Source organism: Zonotrichia albicollis, chromosome 23 (genome assembly GCF_047830755.1).
Source record: "Zonotrichia albicollis isolate bZonAlb1 chromosome 23, bZonAlb1.hap1, whole genome shotgun sequence".
In the NCBI taxonomy this organism is placed as follows: Eukaryota; Metazoa; Chordata; class Aves; order Passeriformes; family Passerellidae; genus Zonotrichia; species Zonotrichia albicollis.
In genome coordinates this window covers 4,081,346-4,105,559 of record NC_133841.1, presented here as the reverse complement: position 1 = coordinate 4,105,559, position 24,214 = coordinate 4,081,346, and the positions used below count along the sequence as shown (strand labels likewise).

Sequence of the window (24,214 nt, the reverse complement as noted above, 5' to 3'; positions counted from 1 at the left end):
CACAAGTGTTTTTCTGCCTTTTCAATCTTTTCCAGCACAGATGCTCTCTTTGGCAGGAAGGAAGTCCAAACTCTTGAGGCCAGCAGAGCCCTCTGCCTCTTGTGCCCCCTGTCCCTTCTTACAAACACATGTCACGAAGAACAAATCGGAAATCTGCACGTACCAGTGGAGGGAGAACGGGAAGGAATAGATGGTGGAGCAAAAGGGAGAAAATTATCAGTCAGTCCTGTGCTTCCCGAGACAGAGGGCTCCAGGTCTGCACATTGTCCCCGCTGTCTCCGTGGGCCACAGCTCCGAGCGCCGCCCCGCAGGCCCCGCGCTCGCCTCCGCTCCGTTCCCTGCCAGGACTCGGCCCGAGCCCGAGCGGCAGCGGCGCAGGGCTCAGCCCCGGGGCGGAGCTGGGGCGGCGCAGAGGAGGCGGCACGGCCGTAGCAGAGCCGGGGCTCAGGGGCACAGCGAGGCTCGGCCGGCGGAGCGGCGGCATGCGGCGGGCTCGGGCCGCGGCGCTGGCGGCGCTGCTTGTGCTGCTCATCGGTGCGTGGTGTTGGCGGCCGCGGGGCTTCTGGGTCAGCGGGGTGTGTGATTCCGGCCCCATCTCAGGAATCATCTCTTGGTCTCCTGTTCCTTTTGGGTTCTTATTTACCCTCTGTCCCTCCTCTGCACTTTCTTCCCTTAGTGAAGCCACTGCTTTGCACTTTGCCTTTCTTACTTCATGTCTTTATCCATCCATCCATCCATCCATCCATCCATCCATCCATCCATCCATCCATCCATCCATCGCCCCTCCATTCCTCTCAGCTAGTGTAGTTTTATAATTTCGTTCTGATTTTTTCCTCTAACACTCCTCATAGGTCCGTGTCCTCAAAGAAACTCTCTCAAATTATCTCTCCATACTTTATAATCAGAACATATCCAAGTTCGTTCTGATCTGTTGCCTTCTCCCATCTCCCCCTGAATGGCATTTTCTCTTATAGAAAAGTGATTGTGCTTTTCTCCGTGGCAGTGGCTGTGGTCAGAGCACAGGTACAGCAGGAGCCATTCCTGGAGACCACCGAGGGCACCGGCATCAACATCACCTGCTCACATCCCAAAAGCCAGAGCTCTGACTGGATCCAGTGGTACCGTCAGCTCCCTGGCCAAGGACCTGAACTCCTCGTACTCACTATGAAAGAGACCAAAGAGCTGCCGGGCAATGCAGGACAGCTGTTGGTGTCGGCAGATCGGCGTTCAAGCTCGCTGTGGCTCGCTGAGCCCCGGCGCGGGGACGCGGCCGTGTATTACTGCGCGCTGGGGGCCACGGGCAGAGGAGCCGGGGCTGCGGCCGGGCACGAACCGGCGCGGGCGGGGCCGGGCGGGGCCAGCAGGGGGCGCTGCCGCTCCGCCCGCCGGGGCCGCTGAGCCCCGCTTGTCCCGCTCGACACCGCAAGTGACTTCGGGTGCAGATTTTTGCAGGATTCAGTGCAGATTTTTGCGTTAATGATGTGAGTCACATGAGCACGTGTGTGTTTGTGTGTCCCTCCTCACAAGGGAACTGCTGCTCACAGCAGGGATTCCCTCTGCTGCTCTGCCCACAAGCTCCGCAAAACAGACAGGACCGGGAGATTCAGTGCGACTGAAGAAATCAAACCTGGTAGAGATCTGGCCACAGCAGAGACACTGAAATGCAACCTGCTGGATCTTCAGCCATCTCTATCCTGCTGCAAAGCTCAGCTTTCCTGCTGGTTTCAGGCCCCAACAAGGATGTCTTCATAACAGTTTGGATTCTTGGCTTGATTTGGTCTAGAGCATTTGGAGTTCAATCCCGTAGCTGGAACTCTTGTCTCTGTTCCTTACCAGCACAAGACACAGCTCTGGTCACAAGTGCTAGGGAGTACACAAAGATGGGGTTTGCCTTTTGAGTTCCTTCTTGGAGGGAAGGGAGCATTACTGGCTCACTGTCAGCATGGAATCCAGCAGAACAATCCAGCAGAACCCCCCTGGCTCTTTTCTGCCAATCTGCCTAACAACTGGGCAGCTCCCAGGACATACTGGTGCTTGGGGTTGTTCCTCCCCAGCTGCAGGACACAAAAGGGGAAACATGAGCACCTGACTGCCCTCCCACAGGCACCAGCTCCTTCCTACTGTGGCTTTCAGAGTGCTCACATTGGCTGGGCAGTCTGTCACAAACACCTGCACCTTGCACTGAAATCACTGATCCTGTGGGTTGTCAGGGACCTGTGTCTGGGCACCTTCTGGGCTGTCCTAGATTGCCAAGCAATATGTTTTCTCTTTGCCACCTATCTTCTGTTCTTTGGGCAGTTTTCTTTATCTCTTCCACAACCCATCCTCCCTCCAGGAGATCTCTTCTGTTCATGGCCAGTGAGTGTCCCTGCACGGCTCATAAAATTCCATTATTTCATTGGGAGATGCTCCGCCCAGGGGGAGGAGCCAAGCATTCCTACTTGGATATAATCTGAGATTCTGGGACAGCAGAACAGCCTTCCACTGGATTCCCAGAGGAATAGCTGCCTCTTCCACTGAATCTTCAGAGGAAGACCACATCCTTCTACAGGATCCCTGCTGCAACAGAACCACACCTGACACTCCTGGAGGGCTGCAGCCACAATTCCAATTGGACTGCTACCAACATCCTGACCAACAGGGTGTCAGGTCATATTCTGACTCTGTTAGTGTTGTTTTGGTTTACTGCATTGTTAATTTAATTTTCTTCCCTAATAAAGAACTGTTATTCATGCTCCCATATCTTTGCCTGAGAACTCCTTAATTTCAAATTTATAACGATTCAGAGGGAGGGAGTTTACATTTTCCATTTAAGAGGAGGCTCTTGCCTTCCTTAGCAGACACCTGTCTTTCCAAACCAAGACATGGGCATCACTGGGTCCTCAAAGAACAGTGGCTGCTGTTCAGGGGATGTTCCCAGTGCTGCTGTTCAGGGGATGATCCCAGTGCTGCTGTTTGGGGGATGATCCCAGTGCTGCTGGCCAGGGGATGTTCACTACCTGGGCAGACTTCAGTGAGGGTCTTTGATTTACACGGCCACCCTCACTTTGCAGCCTTGCCTGATAAAAAGTACATTGCTGCAGAATCGGATGCCCAGCAGTGAAGATCTCTCTATTTTAGTCAGAGTATGCATCAAAATGAGAAAGAGCAAAAGTTCAGGATTTGCCAGGAGGCTGGAGACGGAGAGGGGTGCTGCTCAGGATCTGCTCGTTGGCACTTCTCTGCTCACCAGATCCACACACCACGGTTTTGTCTCCTGTCTCTGTCCCCTTCTCAGTCCCTTTCCTTTCCACTGTGCCAACAGTGGCTGGAAAGCTCCAAGTCCTGCCCTTATGCCTTGCACAAGTACAGAACTGCACTGTGGATGGGGCTGCAGATTCCTCCTCCTCAGTTTGCTTTCCCCCAGCCAACACTAAGCCAACACATTGGAACCAGGGCTCCACCACCCTATTTTAGAAATGTATATGTTCACCCACTAAAACACCCTTTCCCCACCAATCAACTCCCTCCCTTGACTCCTGAGTTGTCATGTGTGGAGAAACACTGAGCCACTGCTCTCAAAATATCACAGGCTGAACTAAGAGAAACCCAAAACTCTTTGAAAAGAGCATGACACCTGTGTTCCCAGAGCCCTGAATGCTCTGAGGACGCTCTGAGGAGCTGCTGTGCTTTCAGAAGCCTGCTCACTATCAAGGAGCACACAAAGCAGACACATTCTGCAGCGAGGCAGAGATGTTACCTTGCACAGTAAATGCTATGAACAGAGAAGAAAGCCCAAGGAAAAGTACAGGAAGCCACTGAGACTGTCCAATATCTGCTGTGGAGACAAGAAAAGGCAAAAGATGTAAGAGCCTCATTCCAGCCCTCCACACCACAGAGGTGTGACCCATGCACTGCACTCTCTCTGCAGGGTGGTGCCTTTTTCATTGTGCTACCAAGAGTGTTCTGCTGTGTGCTGTCTTGTGAAGGAAAAGGATTCTTGAGCTGGGAAAAATGATCTTCACCATGGCTGTGCCAGCGTGTGTCCTGCTAATCCAGTCAGGTGGGTGTATTTGTGTCCTTCCTGCTGTCTCTCATGGTTTTTAGTAAGTTATTTGGAGGTGTCTCCAACCTCCAACAACAACAACAACATCATGAGGTCAGGGAGAAATATAGAAGGGGGATGGATGTAGATATCTGAACTTTCCATTTCTTTGGAAATACAGCAAAGATTGGGGCAGTTTTAAACATAGAGCAAGGGAGAGAAGGAAGCAAACTCTGCAGACACATTTATGCCTGTGTTGCAGGTCTTGCTGGAGGTGATCCCACGAAGCAATTCCTCTCTGAGGTGCTAGCCAAAGTTGGACAGCAAGTGGTTCTTCCTTGCCAGTCCAACACTAAGGAGAGTGACACCAATCTGGACGTCTTCTGGTACCGCCAGTTCCCAGGAGATACTCTGAAGTATCTCCTGCAAGCACATAAAACCTCAGGGGAGGACAAGTTCCGCAGAGGCCGATTCTCTATGGTGGTCTACAAAAACAACACAGCCCCCTTGGAAATAGCAGGAGTCTCTGTTCAGGACACTGCGATTTATTACTGCACTCTGAGGCTCCACCTTGAGCTAAGGCAAATTTCCGTTCGTACAAAATCTGTGTCACCAACAGCACAGGAGGGGTGAGGCTCTCCATCCTCCAGCCTCAGCTCTGCTTTCATGCCTGAAATGATCTTCTCCTTCTTAGTTCAGCCTTTCCAGCTTCTCCCATCTCAAATCCTGCCTATTTTTCTCAAAGTCCTCATCTATGCAGAGGTATTCAGAGCAGGGACTCAGACAGGCAGGACCATGGCACTCTCTGCAGATGAGCTGAAACATGATTTTTCTTACTTCTTCATACAGAACATCCCACAAGAAAACAATCAACATATTCGGGTGTAACATCCAATTGCAGTGTCAATCCTTACCTGCACTTCCAGGGAGCTGACACTGCAGAATCCAGTGCTGCTGGGGCATCCTGTCCAAAGCCTTGACCAAGCTGGGGGCAGAGTAAGGGGATCTGTGTCTCTGCTTTGCTCCTGGCCAGCTCTAGCCCTTGACACAAGACCCCAATGGATCACAAATCCTCATCTTGCTCCTCTTTGCAGAGCAGCCAAAGAAGACAAAAAGCAGCTTTTGCCTTAATGCCTTCAGCACTGGGCAGGGAAACCTTCTCTGTGCTGCACATAGTGGAATTATCATAATCCTCCCACACCCCAGCCACCATGAAATCTGCTACTTTGAAAAATACCAATGAAGAAAAAGGCTACTGAAACTTTGAAGTACCTAAGCAACTAACAGCACTGCAGGCAAGAGGTTCTGTGTATTTAATACAGTGCCTTGAGATAATCAGATAATGAAAACTGAACACAAGGATGAAGATTATGATAATGATGAGAGCTTCCTCTGGATTGGGCTCACTGTTTGGTAGAGTTGGAAACTCAAAGGCAAGTTGGTTTAGGCATCAGGGCCAAAGTAGAACTCAGCTTGGCCTATTCTATGAGGAGAACTCCTGGAGCCACTGTGGTCCTGTTGCTCCCAAAAGGTTTTACCACCAGGAAACCTTACCTGCAGTACACTGGGCATCATCATGCTGCTGGGACCTGAGAGACACGCTCTTGTGTCCTGCCTAGAACAACAGAAAAAGACACCAAGGGTGCCCTGGAAATTGGACTGGTTTCTCTTTATCAACCCTCAGCTTTTTAGGTTCACAAGTCAGGTGAATGCCAAAGGAGTAACAGGACTGTGGCATAGCATGGGGTGAAGGTGGGTCAGGCAGAGGCAACAAGGACACAGGCAGGAAAATGTGGGGAAAGTTGGGATTTGTGAATGCACAGCAGTCCTGATTTGCAGACTCTAAAGTTTCTGGTATTATTTCCCACCCTAGGAAGGATGACAAGGAGGCTTTCATCCTGAAAGCTCAAGAAGGACTGTGCAGCCCCGAGATGTCCCTACCACTATGTCCCCCTGTTCCTCTCCTGCTTCTCCTAAGTGGAAGTCGCAGCAGACACAGCCCACTGTCACTAGTCGTCCACAGGAGAGCAGCACAGCCCAGCAAGAAAAACCGGCAACATTTGGTTGTGCGGCTTGGGAAGAAGAATGATTCAGGGCTTGTGGGGAGCTCTGCGGTGAGGAAGGAAGCGGTGTAGGACAAGGGGGCCGAAGTAGAGGGAGGCGTTTCCACACTTTGCCCACAAACAACATCGCCGGGGGCCCGGGCCGGGTGTGTCGAGGCGGGCAGAGGCGCCCGCAGCGATGGTGGCCAGGCCGGGGCCGGGGCTGCTGGCCTTGGCCTTGGCCTTGTGGCCGGCAGGTGAGAGCCGGGCTGGGAAGGCAGCGAGCCCGGCCCGGGAAACGAGGGACAGAGACAGCGATAGGGACAAGAACACGAACAGGGTTGGGGAGAAGGGCAAAGAGTGGAGAAAGGACAGGAGCAGAGGCAGGGCAGGGAACACGGGCAAAGGCCGGGGCAGACCCAGGGGCAGGGGCTGTGGGCTGGCGGCTGTGGCTGTGCCGGGCCGGGGGCACCGGGACACCGGGACAGCGCCCTCGGTCCGCGGGCGCGCCCTGCCCGATCCCTGCGCTCTGCCTCCGCAGGGCTCTGGGCACGGCCGAGGCTGCAGGAGGCCGGCGGAGGGCATCGAGCGCCCGGGGACTCCGTCACCCTCGCTTGCCGCGGATCCGGATTCATCTTTAGTAGTTATGCAATTTTTTGGTACCGTCAGTTCCCCGGAAGCATCCCAGAGTGGGTGTCTCTCATTGACTACTTCGGCAAAGTAAAGTACGGAGCAGCAGTGCAGGGTCGGGCCACAGTCTCACGGGACGATTCCCAGTCTCTGTCGTCTCTGGTTTTGCGGGCTCTGCAGCCCAGCGACTCTGCCCGCTACTTCTGTGCCATTCACACAGAGACAGGAAACCCAGCTGAGCTGTAACCAAAACCTCCTGGAGCCTGGCATGGGTGTGTAAGATGGAGGGAAGGTCAGAGTCACCAGAAGCCTGGAGCTGATGGGTCCCAAGTGTGTTCACAAAAAGTCAGATCAAAGGCAGGTGTTCCCGGCTTTAGCTGCACACTGCCAGGATTCCAGTTTATTGCCAAATTGAAACAGAGTGGAATTGTGTGTGACAACAACATCAAAAAGCATTAAAACACCTTGGCCCTGCTGAAGCTTCTCTTCATCCCAGGTTTGCCTTCAATCCAGCACTCCTGATTTCTCTCCCTCTTCTGTCCAAAAGGCACAGGGCCAGTGGGAAAGGGGTCAATTCCTACACTTGTCATATGGCTCCTTCAGAATCACCCTGCTCTAGCCAGGCTTCTCCACAAGCTCCACTTCTCTCAGGCCACAACCAAACAGTTTGTGAGTTTCTCCAAGCATGGAGACTCTACAAGGGGCCTGGACAATCTGCACTGGTGCTCGGTTATGCTCACACTGTGAGGCTGCACTGTGGTGCCATATGCCATAACTCCAAAAAAGCCCTTTCCTTCTTCTTTCTCTGAGTCATATTTCTGAAAATGATGTATTACTGTATGGAATAATCCTTTGCTAATTTGACATCACCTGTCCTGGCTGTTTCTCTTCTCAGCATCTTGTCCATCCTGAGCCTACTCACTGTTGGGGCAGTATGCAAATCGGAGAATGCCTCGATGTTCTGTCAGCACTATTGAGAAATAGCTAAAACATCCCCCTGCCAGGGCCATCAGCAGTACTATTAAAAAAAAAAATTAACTTTATCCCACTGAAAATTAGTGCAGCTTTTTGAGCCGCCTCAGGTTCCATTCCTCCAGCCTGCTGAGGTCCCTCTGGGTGGCAGCACAACCCTGCCGTGTAGCAGCCCCTCCTACTACTCTTGCTTCATTAAAGAATTTGCAGGGGTTCATATTTATTCCCATCTTCCTAAAGATGGCTAAAGATGTTAAAGTAGACCCAATACTGATCCCTAGGGTGCCTTGCTAGACACTGACTTCCAACTAGACCTCATGCCACTGACCACAACTCTTAGGGATCCTCTGTCTGTCCAGTGTTCTGTCCAGATCACCGTGTACTCACTCAGTTGAGATTTTATCAGCTTCTCTTAGGAGAACCTACATTGGAAGGACAGTGTTGAAAGCCTTCCTGAAGCCAAGGTAAACAATGCACACTGCTCTCCCCTCATCTACAAAGCCAATCATTTCAGCATAGAAGTTCATTATCAGCTCTGTCAAGTGTGAGTTCTCCTTGGTGAGTCCTGCAAACATTCTTGTACTTCATGTGCCTGGAAATTATTTCTAGGATTAGGTTTTCATCAGCATCTCAGGGCTTGAGGGAACATCCCTGGGTCCTCTTTCTTGTCCTTCTTGCAGATAGTGACATTTACTTTCCACCAGCAGTCCTCGGGTACCTCTCCAAACACCATGATCATTCAAAGGTTATTGAGAGCCGCCTTTCTCCAGACTATTCCCCTTACTTTAATTCCTGAAGAACCTCCCTGATCTAGGACGTTTGGCCCCAGGGGGCGCTGGTCTCTATAAAGTTAGAAGGTATCGCATGAATCTCTCAGAATATGCAGAAGATAGCAAATTTTAAAAGAGATAAGAATTACAGCATCAAATACATGGGATGGGTTTCAACATGGGACACTCTCTAAGAGAAAATCTCTGTATTTCAACACTTCATCATGTTAGGATTTCATGAAGTGCCAAACAAGGCGGCAAAATATAATTCAAGACATTATTTACTGGAGTTCAGCCTGGCCATTAGTAGGAATTGGGTTTGAATATAATGTAGATATACCACACACACTTTCCCTTCACTGAAAAATTACTGAAAAATTTACAATGAATAAGCAATGAGGCTCAAAATTGATTGAAAGCATCTTAAAAATGTCAAGTATTTAATTGTAAATGATCTGTGGTCCAAATACTTCTTCCACCTTAGTGAGGGACAAAAAAATTCTTCCATGTCATGATGGAGACTGTTTTATTAACATCTTGGAAAAGGTGATAGGAAGTTAGGAAATATCATATTTGGGGTGATCCTGGAAACCCCACAATGTCACAGCCTCCGGGGGGACCCTACTCAGGACAGAAAAGATGCACGGATCGCCACCCTGATGATGTTTTATTCTGTTGCAGCATTTAGAAGTTTGGCAGGATTTTCTAAGAATTACTGAGGCGTCAACACCTTTGAAAGGGCTCCCAGAGCAAGAAACCAGGAGAGCGATGGAGGGCGCTGGCAGCCCCGGGACATCAGCCTTCATCTCCCGAGGCGCCTCTGCTGCTCCGCCTACGCAGCTGCCAGCGTCCCTGCCCGAGCCCCCCTGAGTCCCCCCTTCCCCCGCGGCCCCGGGGCCCGGGCCGGGTGTGTCGGGGCGGGCAGAGGCGGCGGCGCTGCCCCGGCCGGGCGGGGCCGGGCGGGAGCGGCCCGAGCGCGGCTCCGCTCGGCTCCTGTGCGGCTGCCGCGGCGCCCGCAGCGATGGTGGCCGGGCCGGGGCCGGGGCTGCTGGCCTTGGCCTTGGCCTTGTGGCCGGCAGGTGAGAGCCGGGCGGGGAGGGCAGCGAGCCCGGCCCGGGGAACGAGGAACAGCGACAGCGACAGGCAGCGACAGGAGCAGGAACAGGGAGGGGAACAAGGGCAGAGGCTGGGGAAAGGACAGAAGCAGAGGCAGGGCAGGGAACACGGGCAAAGGCCGGGACAGACCCAGGGACAGGGGCTGTGGGCTGGCGGCTGTGGCTGTGCCGGGCCGGGGGCACCGGGACACCGGGACAGCGCCCTCGGTCCGCGGGCGCGCCCTGCCCGATCCCTGCGCTCTCCCTCCGCAGGGCTCTGGGCACGGCCAAGGCTGCAGGAGGCCGGCGGAGGGCAGCGAGCGCCCGGGGACTCCGTCACCCTCTCCTGCCGCGGGTCCGGATTCACCTTCGAGGATTATTATATTTTCTGGTTCCGTCAGGCACCCGGAGGCAGCCCGGAGTGGGTGTCCTTTATCAGCTCCCCCAAGGGCACTATAGAGGACTACGGGGCAGCGGTGAAGGATCGGGCCAAGATGTCCCGGGACAATTCCCGATCCGAGGCTTATCTCTCTTTACGGCCCCTGCAAGCTCAGGACTCTGCCCGGTATTTCTGTGCCGTCCCACGGGGACAGGAAATGCACATGAGCTTTAACACAAACATCCCGGCCAGAGGCTGCCTTAGATGTCGGGAAGGTGAGAGTTGCCAGGGGCTGGAGCCAATGGGTCTCAAGGCTGTTTCCAAGAAGTCAGATGCCAGCTCTGTGCACCACAGGTACTCCTGGCCTGTACTGCACACTGCAGGGATTCTGATTTATTGCCAATTTGATTTAGAGTAGAATTGTGAGCAATTAGAAAATGCCTTGCTCCCACTTTATGCCTCTTTGCAGCCAGGCTTATTTGCTGTCAAAGGTGCAACCCCAACCAGCTTCTGCTTCTCTAAGCTAAACATGTCCAGCTCTGACAGCCTTTTAAACTTGGAGAGAAGCTCCACATCAACAGCTGAAAAACAAAGAAAGCAGAGTCCTCAGTACAGGAGAAACAAGGACGTTCTGCCCTACTTCTCCATCAATAAGGATGTTTTTAGCCATTTCTAGGAAAAACCGTCTTTCTCTCTCAGAATGATTCCTTGGGAAAACAAAGGCCATCACTCCCAATGTCCCATTTCTTCATTTCCATGAGTTTGCTTCTGAGAACCAAATATTGCAGTGTGGAATACTCCTTTGCTCAGCTGGCAAAAGTGTTGCTGCTGTGTCCCATCGCAGCCTACTGCCCAACCCAGGGCACGCACTGTCGAGACAGTGGGAGAAATAAAACCAGGATCTGAGCAAGAGGCTTAAAGAGCCTCTTGTCTATACCCCTCTTTGCTCACAAACAGTAAATAAAGCCTCGCACGCCGCTGTCTCTCGTCCCTTCCTGCACGCCCCCTGTCCCGCCTGGCGGGGCCGCGGCCCCGGGGCCCGGGCCGGGTGTGTCGGGGCGGGCAGAGGCGGCGGCGCTGCCCCGGCCGGGCGGGGCCGGGCGGGAGCGGCCCGAGCGCGGCTCCGCTCGGCTCCTGCGCGGCTGCCGCGGCGCCCGCAGCGATGGTGGCCGGGCCGGGGCCGGGGCTGCTGGCCTTGGCCTTGGCCTTGTGGCCGGCAGGTGAGAGCCGGGCGGGGAGGGCAGCGAGCCCGGCCCGGGAAACGAGGGACAGCGACAGCGACAGGCAGCGACAGGAACACGAACAGGGACGGGAACAAGGGCAGAGGCTGGGGAAAGGACAGGAGCAGAGGCAGGGCAGGGAACACGGGCAAAGGCCGGGGCAGACCCAGGGGCAGGGGCTGTGGGCTGGCGACTGTGGCTGTGCCGGGCCGGGGGCACCGGGACACCGGGACAGCGCCCTCGGTCCGCGGGCGCGCCCTGCCCGATCCCTGCGCTCTCCCTCCGCAGGGCTCTGGGCACAGCCGAGGCTGCAGGAGGCCGGCGGAGGGCAGCGAGCGCCCGGGGACTCCGTCACCCTCTCCTGCCGCGGATCCGGATTCACCTTCGAGGATCGTTCTATTTGGTGGTACCGTCAGTTCTCCGCGGGCACCCTGGAGTGGGTGTCCTATATCAGCCGCCCCAAGGGTACTACAAAGGAGTACGGGGCAGCAGTGATGGGCCGCTCCGAGATGTCCCGGGACAATTCCCGATCCGAGGTTTATCTCTCTTTGCGGTCCGTGCAAGCTCGGGACGCTGCCCGGTATTTCTGCGCCGTCCCACGAAGACAGGAAATGCAGATGAGCTTTAACAAAATCCTCCCAGCCAGAGGCTGTCTTACATTTTGTGCAGGTGAGAGTTGCAGGCGCTGGAGCCAGTGGGTCTCAAGGCTGTTTTCAAGAAGTCAGATGCCATCGCTGTGTACCTCCGGTATTCCTGGCCTGTACTGCACACTGCAGGGCTTCTGATTTATTGCCAGTTTGATTTAGAGTAGAATTGTGAGCAATTATAAAGTGCCCTGCTCCCACTTTATGCCTGTTTGCTGCCAGATGCATCCTCAAGGCTGCATTCCTGAATTCTCTGCCTGTTCTCTCCAAAAAGAAACAGACAACAGGAAATCACGTTAGGGATCATTTCTTAGCAATGAATCATTGGTCTTCATCTTTACTGCTTCTTGTTCCCCTCCTCCCTTAGGCTGCAGTCCAATGGTTCCAGCCTGGCTCCTTCCCAAGAGCTGCTGTCCTTCAGAATCAACCCTGTCCAGCCTCGGTTCTCCACAGGCTCCACTTCCCCAGTGTCATGATCAAACATTTTGTGAACATCTCCAAGCACAGAGACTCCAGCAGGTGCCTGTGCAGCCCGTGCCAGTGTTTGGGCACCCTTGCACTGTGAAAAAGCATTTATCTCTGATGTTCAGTGAGAGCCTCTTGTGATTTTTTCTTGGTGCTCACTGATCATTGTCTTGCCAAAGGGCATAAGCTGAAAGCAGCCTGGCCATGTCCTCGTGTTTCTGTACACTTAGGACAACCACAACCAGCTTCTGCATCTCCATGGTAAACAGGGCCAGCTCTGACAGCCTTTTAAACTTGGAGAGATGTTCCATTTCAACAGATGAAAGACAAAGAAAGCTGATTCCACTATAAAGGAGAAATAAAGATTCTGCCCTACTTCTCCATCCATAGACAGGTTTTTAGCCGTTTCTAGGAAAAACTGTCTTTCTCTCACAGAATGATTCCTTGAAAAGACAAAGTCTATCACTCCAAATGTCCCCTTCCCTCATTTCCATGAGCTTTACTTCTGAGAACAACGTATTACAGTGTGGAATATGCCTTTGTTCAGCTGGCAATATTGGTGCTGCTGTGTCCCATCGCAGTTTATTGCCCAACCACAGACACTCATTGGCGAGACAGTCAGAGAAACAAAAATGGGATCCCAGAGCAAGAGGTTTAAGAGCATGGTGTCTATACCCCTCTTTGCTCACAAACAGTAAATAAAGCCTCGCACGCCGCAGTCTCTCGTCCCTTCCTGCACGCCCCCTGTCCCGCCCGGCTGGGCCGCTGCCCCGGGGCCCGGGCCGGGTGTGTCGGGGCGGGCAGAGGCGGCGGCGCTGCCCCGGCCGGGCGGGGCCGGGCGGGAGCGGCCCGAGCGCGGCTCCGCTCGGCTCCTGTGCGGCTGCCGCGGCGCCCGCAGCGATGGTGGCCGGGCCGGGGCCGGGGCTGCTGGCCTTGGCCTTGGCCTTGTGGCCGGCAGGAGAGAGCCGGGCGGGGAGGGCAGCGAGCCCGGCCCGGGAAACGAGGGACAGCGACAGCGACAGGCAGCGACAGGAGCAGGAGCACGAACAGGGACGGGAACAAGGGCAGAGGCTGGGGAAAAGGATAGGAGCAGAGGCAGGGCAGGGAACAGGGGCAAAGGCCGGGGCAGACCCAGGGACAGGGGCTGTGGGCTGGCGGCTGTGGCTGTGCCGGGCCGGGGGCACCGGGACACCGGGACAGCGCCCTCGGTCCGCGGGCGCGCCCTGCCCGATCCCTGCGCTCTCCCTCCGCAGGGCTCTGGGCACGGCCGAGGCTGCAGGAGGCCGGCGGAGGGCAGCGAGCGCCCGGGGACTCCGTCACCCTCTCCTGCCGCGGATCCGGATTCACCTTCGAGGATTATGGACTTTATTGGTACCGTCAGTCACCCGAAGGCCGGCTGGAGTGGGTGTCTGTTATGAGTTTTGATCCCACTGTTTTTAATTTTGACCAGTCCGTGCAGGGGCAAACATGGTCCGGGACAATTCCCGGTCCTAGGTGTATCTCTCCCTGCTGACCCTGCAGCCCCGCGACTCTGCCCGGTACTTCTGTGCTGTTCACACGGGGACAGGAAACCCAGCTGGGCTTTAACATAAACCTGCTTGGGTCTGGCTCAGCACCCACGAAATTTGGAGATGCTGAATTCCAAAGTTGTTCAGGGCTGTTCCTAAGATATCAGTTGCGATCCCCACGCAGCACCAGTGATCCTGGCCTTTCATCAAGAGCTCCTTTCCCAGGTATCCTTTCCTGATACTTCTCCTGAGTATCAGTTGCAATGTTCTACACTATAGAGGAGGTTCAAGGTTTTTCTGTCATGCAGTCAGCCTGGTGACTGCCTGGCTCCAGTCTCTTCCCAAGTGGAACATGCAAAGCACCTGCAGAGTCCTGGGCTGCCTTTGCTGCAGGGCAGGGGTCCAGGAGCGCTTAGAGAGGAAGAGGCAGCTGGAGAAGTGTCATCACTGGGGAGCCAGTAGGGTGCAGGGACAGAGTGCAGGGATCAGGGTGAGGAGCACTTTGGATAAGGTGAGCCATGGCCAAGCCAAGCTGAGATCCTGGGGTGTCCCATGTGGGAGCAGCAGCCCAGCAGAGCCAGGAGCAGGGGAAGGACAAGCTGACAGCCCCCCTGGCCACCTCCAAAGTCTCAGAGCCTGCGAGACTCTCTGAGAGAAAAGCAAGGGCTGGCCCCTCAGAACCACATCACCTTTAGCCCAACACAGCATTTCATGCCCAACAAATGGTCTGTTCCTGCACCACACAGAGTGAGAGACAGCCAGGAGGGCAGCAAGAGCTTCAAGCTGTGCTCCTGGTGCCCCACCTCTCCCCCTCAGTGCTGTCACAGGCAGAGGGAGGGACCAGCGGGGCCTGGGCCTGAGAGCAGTGGCAGAGGCCCAGGCAGGGCAGGTGTGGGCAGAGCTGTTGTGCAGGCACAGAGAAGCTGCAGAGAGGCCACTGAGAGCGGGCCTGGCCATGTGGAGTGCCCTGTGCGTGGGCTTCTTGCCCATTGTAGGTAAGTGCAGGCAAGGGCTGCTGGCCCCAGGAGCTGAGCGTGGCCCTGGGCTCTGCAGGGCTCTGGGCAGCTGTGCTGAGCGCTTGCAGCCGCAGCTGTGCCCCGGCTCCAGCTGCCCAGCCATGCCTGTGGAGCATGGGGAGAGCAGCCCTGCTCCTCTGGTGCCTCTGAGCTGGGCACCTCCGTGCCAGCTGCCTGCTCTGCAGCCTGGGCACATGCAGGGCACCTCCCTGCTGCACTCAGATCTCGGGGCCCAGCGCTTGGCCCTGGCACTGGACAAAGGGATTTATTGCCTCATGGTGTAAATCCTTCCTTCTTCTTTGGGGAAAATCAGAAAATGCTTCCTGTCAAAATGGGAAAAGGATGGAGGGAAATGTGGTATCTTCTTCTTTGTGAGCCTTGCTAGCTGCCACCATCTCTTCCCATCTGTGCCAGCTGGCTTCCAAGAGGAGGATTTTGTCCTAGCACTTGTCCTGTACCACCAGCATTGCCCTGACCTTTGTTGAATCTTGCAGTGACTGTGGCTCATTCTTGGCCTCAGCAGCAGTCACTGGCCAGGTGGCCTTGGAGCAGAACCCCAGGGAAGTGACCGTGCGAGAGGGAGATGAAGTCACCTTCCAGTGCCGCTTGGCCAGAGGGTCTATGATAGGCTACCAGATGTACTGGTACCGTCAGGGCCCAGGGGGCTCTCTCAAATTTATCTACAAGGAGGGTGAAATCTTTGGAGAAGATTTCCAAGATCGCTTTGTGGGATCAGTGGAGAGCTCCAGTTTCACATTGCAGCTCCTGGCAGCAAGCCCAGGCGATGCAGCAATGTATTACTGTGGAGCACAGACCACCCTGGAGCAGCTCTGCAGCAGAGTTAACCAAAAACCAGCAGATGGGGAAGACAGATCTCCCAGCATTTCTTTCTGTCAGCTGCTGCCCAGGGCTCTTGTCAGGCAATGGCAGGTGCAGGAAATCTCCCTCTGGCTGGGTGGCACTAAAAGGCACTGGAGGGAGGGCTGCGAGAAGGGCTGATACCATTGATGGTGCAGGAGGATCTGTGCTGGGAACTGCAGAGGCTGCAGTTTGGGGAAGTGCAGGGTTAGTGTACCTTGCCTGGGCTCCTGTCCAGCACAGCTTCATTTCTCCTCTTTGCCTTGCCTCGGCTCCCAGCCTTTTTTCCTCAAGGACAGTCAGCATGGCTTTGGGAAATGTGGATTTGGCTTAGCCACACTGACAGCATTCTACAATGAGACAATGGGTCTTGCTGGGTGAGGAGAGAGTGGATGTTGTGCATTCTTCATTCAGTTGAGCTCTCAGCACTGACTTCCCTGGAAACCTTCGGCACAAATCCTTTCATTATGGCCTAGAGAAAGGCTCAGTGACATGGATTTTGCAATGGTACATATTCCGCTTCCTAGGCTGTGGGAAATTAAATTCCTGTAGGCTGATCTGGCTGCTGAAGCCAGAGGTGAATAAAGCATTCAGGACCTCAGCCCTGTCCCATATCCTCTGTCACCTGGTCCCCATCCCATTCAGCACTGGGCCCACGTTTTCCCAGCCTCGTTTGTCCATGCAGTCTCCTGGCATGTTGTCCTGACTCCCTGCTCACTGGGGAGGAATCCAGGTGGGAGCCAGGCAGGGAGGGCAGCGAGCCCGGCCCAGGGGAACGAGGGACAGCGACAGCGACAGGTAGGGACAGGGACTGGGGCAAGGATGAGCAGGGACATGGGCAGATGCAGTTGGGGGCAGGAGGTTTTGTCACCGTGCGGGTTTTTGTCCCCGTGTGGCACCCAGGGGCACCGGGACAGCGCCCTCGGTCCGCGGGCGCGCCCTGCCCGATCCCTGCGCTCTCCCTCCGCAGGGCTCTGGGCACGGCCGAGGCTGCAGGAGGCCGGCGGAGGGCAGCGAGCGCCCGGGGACTCCGTCACCCTCTCCTGCCGCGGATCCGGATTCACCTTCGAGAATCATTATGTTCGGTGGTACCGTCAGGCGCCCAGAGGCAGATTCGAATGGGTGTCCTGGATTAGCCATTACTCATCACAGATTCAGTTTGGGTCAGCAGTGGAAGGTCGAGCCACAGCCTCCAGGGACAATTCCCAGTCTGTGGCATCTCTCAGCCTGCACCTCCTCCGCGCCGGGGACACTGCCTGCTACTTCTGTGCTGTTCGCACAGAGACACAAATCCAGCTGAGGTTGAACACAAACCACCTGTCAGCATCCCAGCTCTCTGCCTTGGAGCTGGCAGGGGCCTGTGTTGCCCAGATGTTCAGGGTTGCTGTAGACACAGCACAGAGTTTTCAAATGTTTGATTCTAACAGGGAAATCCTGCCTTTTGCTCTCCACAAATGAGCTCTAACCTTTATGTTTATGTTCTTGGCATGTGTCATGCCAACTCACTTCTCATTCCCCCTAACTGCTTCAGCTTTGAAGCAATTTTCCTGTTTCCCTTGGCTTCCAGTATAACAGGTACCCAGTCCAAAAGGTCGGGTGTGTGAATAGTCCTGTTGTGGTTTTGGGCTCATGTCCTCTCAGTCCAGCCCACGGGTTTTACTGCCTGAGGGGTGAGCAGAGGAAATGGGGAATTCTAAAAGGTCAATTGGGAGCTCATTGGGAGAATGTGGAAGGCTGTGTGTGTCTCTCCCAGATCTGAGGTTCTGCAGGGAGACAGAGCTGTTGAGCAGATGGGTTTGCATCTGCTGGATCCTGGACATCACAAGAAGAACCACGGGGACATGGTGGAGTAGATTGATTGCTTAAGCTGTTGCTTTTTTGCTTACCCTTGTCTCCTGGGCCTGCAGGTGGCCTTTCTCAGGTGAAGACAGCGGCCTCAGGCCCTACAGTGGGGAAGATCTCTGAATCTGTCTGGCTCACCTGCCACATCTCTGGTGTAGCCATCACCGACAGCAACTACGCGTGGGACTGGATCAGGCAGACTCCTGGCAAAGAGCTGCAGCACCTGGTGATGCAGTATCCTTTCACAGGACTCCAGCACATCGCTGCATCCTTCCAGAGCCGAGTCAACAGCTCTGCAGACCCCTCCAGGAACCAGCTGTGGCTGCATCTGCTCTCACCAGCAGCTGCAGACACAGCCACCTATTTCTGCAGCATGAGAGATCTTGAAAAGGGCACAGTGCTTGAAACTCAGGCAGCGCCAGGGCAGAATTGGAAGGAGGGGCTTTAATCTAGCCAGATCTTTTGTGGTTGCTGCAAGGCAAGGCTCTTCCCAGACTTCTCAAGACTAGTCTGGGCTGTCTTTTGCAGAAACAGATGCAGAGATGCTACAGCAATAACAACAGCAGTCTCCCACAAGCAAACCCCAAAACATTAACGTGTTGTTAACTTCTTCCTTCCTTCTCAACATCTCCCACAGGCAGAAAGAACCAGGGAAAGAGGGTGTTTTTGTTTGTGATTTTTTCTTTTTTTCAAAGAATATGATGGATTTGCCTTGAGTATGACTAATTTTCTTCATAGCAGGAATAGAACTGCTTTTTGAATCTGTGCTGTTTTGAATCTGTGCTGGAAAGTGTGTTGGTAATTCAGGGATGTTCGAGTTATTATTGAGCAGTGCTTACATAGAGTCAAGGCCTCTTCTGCTCCTCATTCCACCCACCAGTGTATAGGTACACAAAATCTGTGAGGGAACACAGTTGGTTCAGCTCTGGCTGTCAAGGCTTTATGATACAGAAGTTGAATATCATGAAGGATTTGATCAATGTACAACATCTCTTTCACTCTTTGATCCTCACTCCCAAGGTTTCAGTGGCCCGATGCAAAAAAGAATAATCTGTTTGTCTACTTTGTCCTCTTACCTAAAACACCATGAAGACTTTCTAACATACTAAATGACCCCAGGAACCAGTTCTAAGAGACCAGAGGGCACATTCCTCCTGCTTCTGAGCACTGAAACAAAGGGGAAAGAGGGGACACCTTCCAACAAGTCAGAAGATTTTTCAGAAATGCTTTCATATAACATGAAAAGTACTGATTCTTTTTCTGCTTTCTATCCAGGTTAACTCTCTCAGACTTTTCAGAGGTGTCATGTAATCCCCAAGTTCTCATTTGCAACTCAACCTCTCTGATATTATCTTATATCCTTTCTTGAAAGCTGTAAGGTGTTTTTTCATGTGGTACGTTGGGTCTGAAACCTCTGAAGAGGTCATGTGACTGCCTGTATAATCCTAAATTCTATGTAGTTGAACAGAGACAGTTTTTACAAGGAAATAGATCACTGTGTACAGGGGCCGGAGTACCACAATGATACAAACAGCATAGGGACCTGTACAAAAACAAAAAGAGGGGGAAAAGTTGAGATATTTTGGGAAAGAAAGGAGATGGCTGACTATAATCATTAAAGAGAAAAATAAAATATTCTTTCTATAATGCCTTTTACCCTTGAAAGATAAAAGAGTTCCAGGGGATTCTAAAAGGTGGAAGAAAGAGAGAAGTTGAAAATTCTATACTCAACTGAGCTATTTGAAACCACTGAACAATTCAATTAACCTTTTTTCCCTTTCCAGTTTTGGAAGTAAATGTACCTCTGGATCCTCTCATGGACTTGCACCCATGGATAATTAGAAAAAATATTTGGCTTTCTATCTCATGATTTACAACACTTTTGAATACCATGAGGAAAGACTGAGTTATTGGAATAAGTCTTAGCAGTGTGAGGACAGAGAAGCTTATATTTGGACCAGGGACAACTCTCACAGTTCTACCAAGTAAGTCACATTTCTTTATTCCTAAAACTTCATTTAAAATTGAGGTGTAGCTGGACAGAGGAGTTTAATGGTTTGGGTTCACTGAAAGAATTTTCAGCTGCAATAATCCCTTGAATGCACTCGCTCTCCAGCCGGGCTTTCAAGCCAAACCCTCAGCTTGGATCTGCTCAGGAAGGTTTCCCAGGAACATCTGGGCTCACTCTGCACAGCACCATTATTCCATGATCCCCAAACACCAGCAGGGCACTGCTTAGCCTGTGATAACTTATTCCCACGTTGGGCAGCACTCTGGCCCAAATTCACTGCCCAGTGTCCAGTTCTCCAGCAGGCTTGCACTGACTGACTGGGGGCAGGAATGCAGAGCTCAGTGAGGAGCTCCCAGCATGAGGAGTTTTGAGACAGATCTGTAACTCCTGGCTGGAGAAGTTCTGGTTTGACCCTGGCACCACCACACTGAGAGTGTCCCCAGGTAAGGCATTCCACTGGCCTGGGGACAGAGCAGGAAGGAGGTGAAATAGCCTTGGGCTTTAAATTCACACAAGTGCCTCATAGCCAAGAGCTCCTGGAATGAAAGAAAATTGGCCCCAGGTTGTGTGGGTTCTGAAACGACCAATGTGGGGAGTAGAGTTTATAAGAAGCCTTAGTTATTCCTATCTTTCTTTCGAATTCCAGGATGTGCAAAAAAGTTATGTCACCCCAAGGAAAGTCATCATTCTGAAGAAAGACCTATCTTTCCATCCTGTTTGATGATTTTCTTTTCCTAGCCAATGACAGGATATTTTCAGATCTGCACAGAGATCCTGGTATTATCTTTGATGTTACAAGATGCTGGGCCTTAAGTATCAAACTCCCTTTTGAGGCTGCTGAAATACTCAGGAAGTTGAAGCCAAAATTTCCAAGATGTGAGCAACCTCCCCCTTTTGGTTTTTAATTCCTTTGGGAGATACTAATATGCATTTTAAGGTGTTTACAGCACAAACATTTTCCAATCTTTTGCCAACTCCCCAAATCAAAATGACATAAAAGAACAACCATTAGTGCCACTGCGGGGTACTCCAGGCTTATTCTCAGTTAAGGACAGAGAAGGTTTTCCTTTTGGTACTGTTTGGTTTATTCCAGATTAAACATTCATTAAGAATGCTAAGGCCCATTACTTTCTGGAATAGAGGGCTTCTCCTTTGACTTTGTAAGACAAAAGTAAAGGAGAAGTACAACATTTTGTTCAAATAAATTTTCAGAACATAAACCACAAATCCCTTCCAGAAACAAGCAGTGGTAGGAATTCATGGCTGTACTGTCAGGGAATGCAAACTAAGGCTCGGGTGAGCCTTAAAGGGTCAGATAAAACAAATCTTCTGCTCTCCAAACTACAGTTGCACTGTGTGCATTATTGCTTGCTGAAGATCCTGCCCAGGGAGCTATTGCAGAGAAGCAGCCTGGTTGTGTTCTGGCTGTTTGGAAAGCCTGGAGAGGAGACCACATGAAAAGCCTTTCAAGGTCTTCTCAGAGAACACAGAATGCACAGGACTGACAGGATCTGGCCAATCATGGTGCAACTGGGAAGGAAATGTGTGGGGGAAGAATAGCAAAGTGAGCCCTTTTTGATTTACCCGTTTTAACTGTGTGTTACTGCTGCTCTTGTCTTTGGGAATGGAACTCAACTGACCGTGGAGCCAAGTAGGTATCCTTTATACATTACCATTTTCTGAGTTGCTAGTCTTTCATTTTCGCCCTTTGCAAATATTTTATTCCCCCCAAAATTTATGCAGACACTCATTCATGTTTTCCAGTCACTAATTTTACTTTCTATGTGTAATCTTTTGCATGCAGCTAGACAATTTATATGTAAAAATATTCTTGTTCCACTTCTTAGTGTTGCCAAAGAACTTGAACTCCAGTTCAAGTTCTGTCTGCTATCATTCTGAATTTCTTTGAGACATATATCTATCCACTTATTCAGGCTTCTTAATAAGATTGCCATAGTCATTGTTGGGTTAAACTCACACTTAGACTGTCTAAAGTGAAATTAAGTGTCTGTGGAAGTTGGCATACAAGTTCCTAAGACTATCTACTTTGTCAGAATTAAAAATACAACACTGATAGCAGAGAAGGGAACAAAAGCATGAAATAAAATCTTATGCAACATTTCTATACTAGTTTAATGTTAATAAGCTGTTTAGAGGTTGGATTCAACCAAACTGATCACCAAGTTAATGTGGTTTATTTCTGTTGGACATCTGGGAGGGAGAGTAAAAGAAAATATAGTATTCACTTATGTCTCATGAATATGCAAAGGCAACCCAGATAGAATTGTTATGTTTTGGAATTAAATGGCGGAGAAAGCAGAATAAGTGGAGTCTTGGAGTGGCATTCATCAAAGTTCACCACTTGTTTGTAGGTCCATTATAAAATCAAGGGTGCATTTACAAGCACAAGCTTTGGCAAAAGGTAGTTGTGATCCTGTGGGATTAAATCTCCTATTAAGTATTGCCCCATACCAATTTCTGTCTTTATTTTGATCTTTTGGAAGAAGCAGCAAGAAAAAAAGATCACAAAAAGTGATTGCTAATGCTAGAAATTAGTCACAGATGGAGTACATGTGAATTTTGGGTCACTCAGCACCCAGGCAAGCCTGCAGTAAAATCAATCCTGTCCAAACCTTGCTTTTCTTTCCAGACATTTCAAAAACTTCTGACCCTCAAGTCATTGTGATGAAATCAAAGAAACTGGAAGAAGGTGGCAGCTCTGGGAAAGCAGCTTGTTTGGCAAGGAACTCAGCTACAAAGAACATCAGATTGGAGATGCCCTCTCAGGAGGTGGTCTATGAACAGAGCCCATCCATTTTGACGTCACAGGGCTTGTACAATGCAATTAAAGTGGTCAGGGTGACAAAAGACACAGAGGTGACCTGCACGGCCAAATTCCCCGACCGCACGATAACAGCAGAGCCAGGTACAGTTTGGTGGCACAGCTGTCACTTATTTCTGGAGACAGTGGCCTGTGGGGCCTGGTGTTCTCCTTCTGGGCAGCACTGCCCTGGGCAGCCAGCAGAAATAAGAAAGACATTTGGGATTTCAGCAGGGAGAGCTGAAAGGTGTTTCAAAACATCTATAAGAAATGGTTTCAATTAATTAATTACTTTGAGATACTTTTCGGGGAAGAAAAGACACAATCTATTTCTTTAAAATGTGAATTTCCTTATGATGGAATATTCCAGCTAATAGCAACAAATTTGCAGCACAAGCTGGAACCGCCTTTTTAAAACCAAAAAATGTTAAATGTGGAGTGTGTTGTGAGGATTTTAAAATTAAATTAATTATTTTATTTGGTGGGATTGCTCTTTTAGTCATGAAGGTCATTCAAATATTAAAACCAAAAGAATGCACAATTTTTCTTTTTCCGGCAGCCGCATGGAGAAATTTTCTCCTCAAATTATTGTTGGAATTATTCCTGACCAGCTGAGGCCAAATCAGTACTTTCCTCCGATGTTTTATGAGAAATATCATCTAAACATTTTTTATATCATTTGTAAAAGGTGGATGTAGTTTAAAATGCCTTTTCTTTATCATGCTACAGAAGAGGAGGATGAAGAACCAATAAAAGAGGCCAGTGAGAGGGTTTGCAACAGCACAAACATCTCAGCACAAGGTGAGTTACCCAAACAGGATGTGAAGTTACATTGCTCTCTGGGGGATAAAGGCAGGGAAATGTATTTTCTGCAGGGCAGAGGACTCAGAACACAACACATTCAGCACACATAGGCTGCTGTTCCAAGGTTGCTGTTCCAAGGTTGCTCCCCTGTTGTTGCCATTTTCTCTCACAGTTGTTCCTTTGCTGCTCTTCCTCTCCCTGAAACTCTCACCTGTGGATTTTCCACTTTCTGCCAAGATCACAACACCAAAACCCAGACCATGATGTCTTCCCTCTTTTCTGGTCGCTGAGCAGATGCTGGAGGGCAGAGAGTGAACATGCTGTCCATGACTGTGCTGGGTTTGAGAGTCCTGCTGGCAAAGAGCATCGCCTTCAATGCCCTCATGAGCATCAAGTTGTTTCTTTTCTGAGGTAAGGGAGCTCACAGCTCTCAATCACTGGTTCAGAGGCCCAATTTCATTAAATGTACTTTAAACCTCCTTTTGCTCTTCCAGACATGGGGAATGAACCCAAAGAAGAGCAGGAAAGAACGAGAACAAGCAGCACAAGGGGGCTGAACAAGCAGGGCCAGAGCTGCTGACAGAGACCAGCCAGGACACGAGGCAGCACCTTCCCCTGAAGACACGCAACACTCTGCACTCCTGCTGGCCAGCTGATTTACACTGAAGAGTTTCAAGTGCTTTTGCTGTTTCCTCTCCTCTGAACACTGAGGAGAGTGGATTTATCCTCATCCTCCTGCTAAGCAGATCCCTCCACACTTCTGGCATTTGCACACCAGTGTCTAGCCTGCTTCTGTAGCTTTGAAAACTCCAGTGCTCTCTGCAGATAGATGGCCTTTGAAAAGCACCTTTCCCAGGCATGTTGTGTTACTGCCTGTGGAGCTGGAGCAGCACTGCTGGGGGAATTCCAGCCCAGGAACTGCCATTTTTAGCTTAGGGTTTTAGATAATTTCAATACCCAAAGTGTGTATTGCAGATAAGAAGAGCTCTGTAGAACCTGAAGTGATTTCATTCATCTAGATAGTGTTCATTTCTTGATTAAGCCTGTATTTCTTCTGCCAAATTTATTGCAAGTGCATTTTAGGTTCCTGTAATAGTGACAAAAATAAACTTGT

The 24,214-nt window shown here is 51.4% G+C and overlaps 2 protein-coding genes across 2 annotated transcripts; both read left to right on the top strand.

The window, feature by feature from the left end:
• Positions 1-128: 128 nt before the first annotated feature.
• LOC141731457 (uncharacterized) lies at positions 129-24,214 on the top strand. Its single transcript, XM_074557359.1, has 12 exons — positions 129-534; positions 1,004-1,384; positions 4,287-4,490; positions 13,494-13,611; positions 15,259-15,490; positions 16,526-16,715; positions 17,530-17,698; positions 19,385-19,449; positions 22,126-22,401; positions 23,026-23,097; positions 23,395-23,511; positions 23,595-24,214. Exons 1-11 carry the CDS (start codon positions 129-131, stop codon positions 23,508-23,510), a joined length of 2,229 nt encoding a protein of 742 aa, XP_074413460.1. The 3' UTR covers position 23,511; positions 23,595-24,214.
• Positions 9,317-12,963, top strand: LOC141731465 (uncharacterized). Its single transcript, XM_074557370.1, has 4 exons — positions 9,317-9,517; positions 9,806-10,186; positions 11,420-11,800; positions 12,143-12,963. Exons 1-4 carry the CDS (start codon positions 9,460-9,462, stop codon positions 12,379-12,381), a joined length of 1,059 nt encoding a protein of 352 aa, XP_074413471.1. The 5' UTR covers positions 9,317-9,459; the 3' UTR covers positions 12,382-12,963.

Bases quoted from the DNA above. Each gene is read 5' to 3' on its own strand.
- LOC141731457 (XM_074557359.1), top strand. From the start codon at position 129: ATGTCACGAAGAACAAATCGGAAATCTGCACGTACCAGTGGAGGGAGA. The intron at 22,402-23,025 runs GTACAGTTTGGT...ATCATGCTACAG, and splicing joins CACGATAACAGCAGAGCCAG to AAGAGGAGGATGAAGAACCA. The intron at 23,098-23,394 runs GTGAGTTACCCA...GTCGCTGAGCAG, and splicing joins CACAAACATCTCAGCACAAG to ATGCTGGAGGGCAGAGAGTG.
- LOC141731465 (XM_074557370.1), top strand. From the start codon at position 9,460: ATGGTGGCCGGGCCGGGGCCGGGGCTGCTGGCCTTGGCCTTGGCCTTG. The intron at 9,518-9,805 runs GTGAGAGCCGGG...CTCCCTCCGCAG, and splicing joins CTTGGCCTTGTGGCCGGCAG to GGCTCTGGGCACGGCCAAGG. The intron at 11,801-12,142 runs GTGAGAGTTGCA...CTCCTCCCTTAG, and splicing joins CTGTCTTACATTTTGTGCAG to GCTGCAGTCCAATGGTTCCA.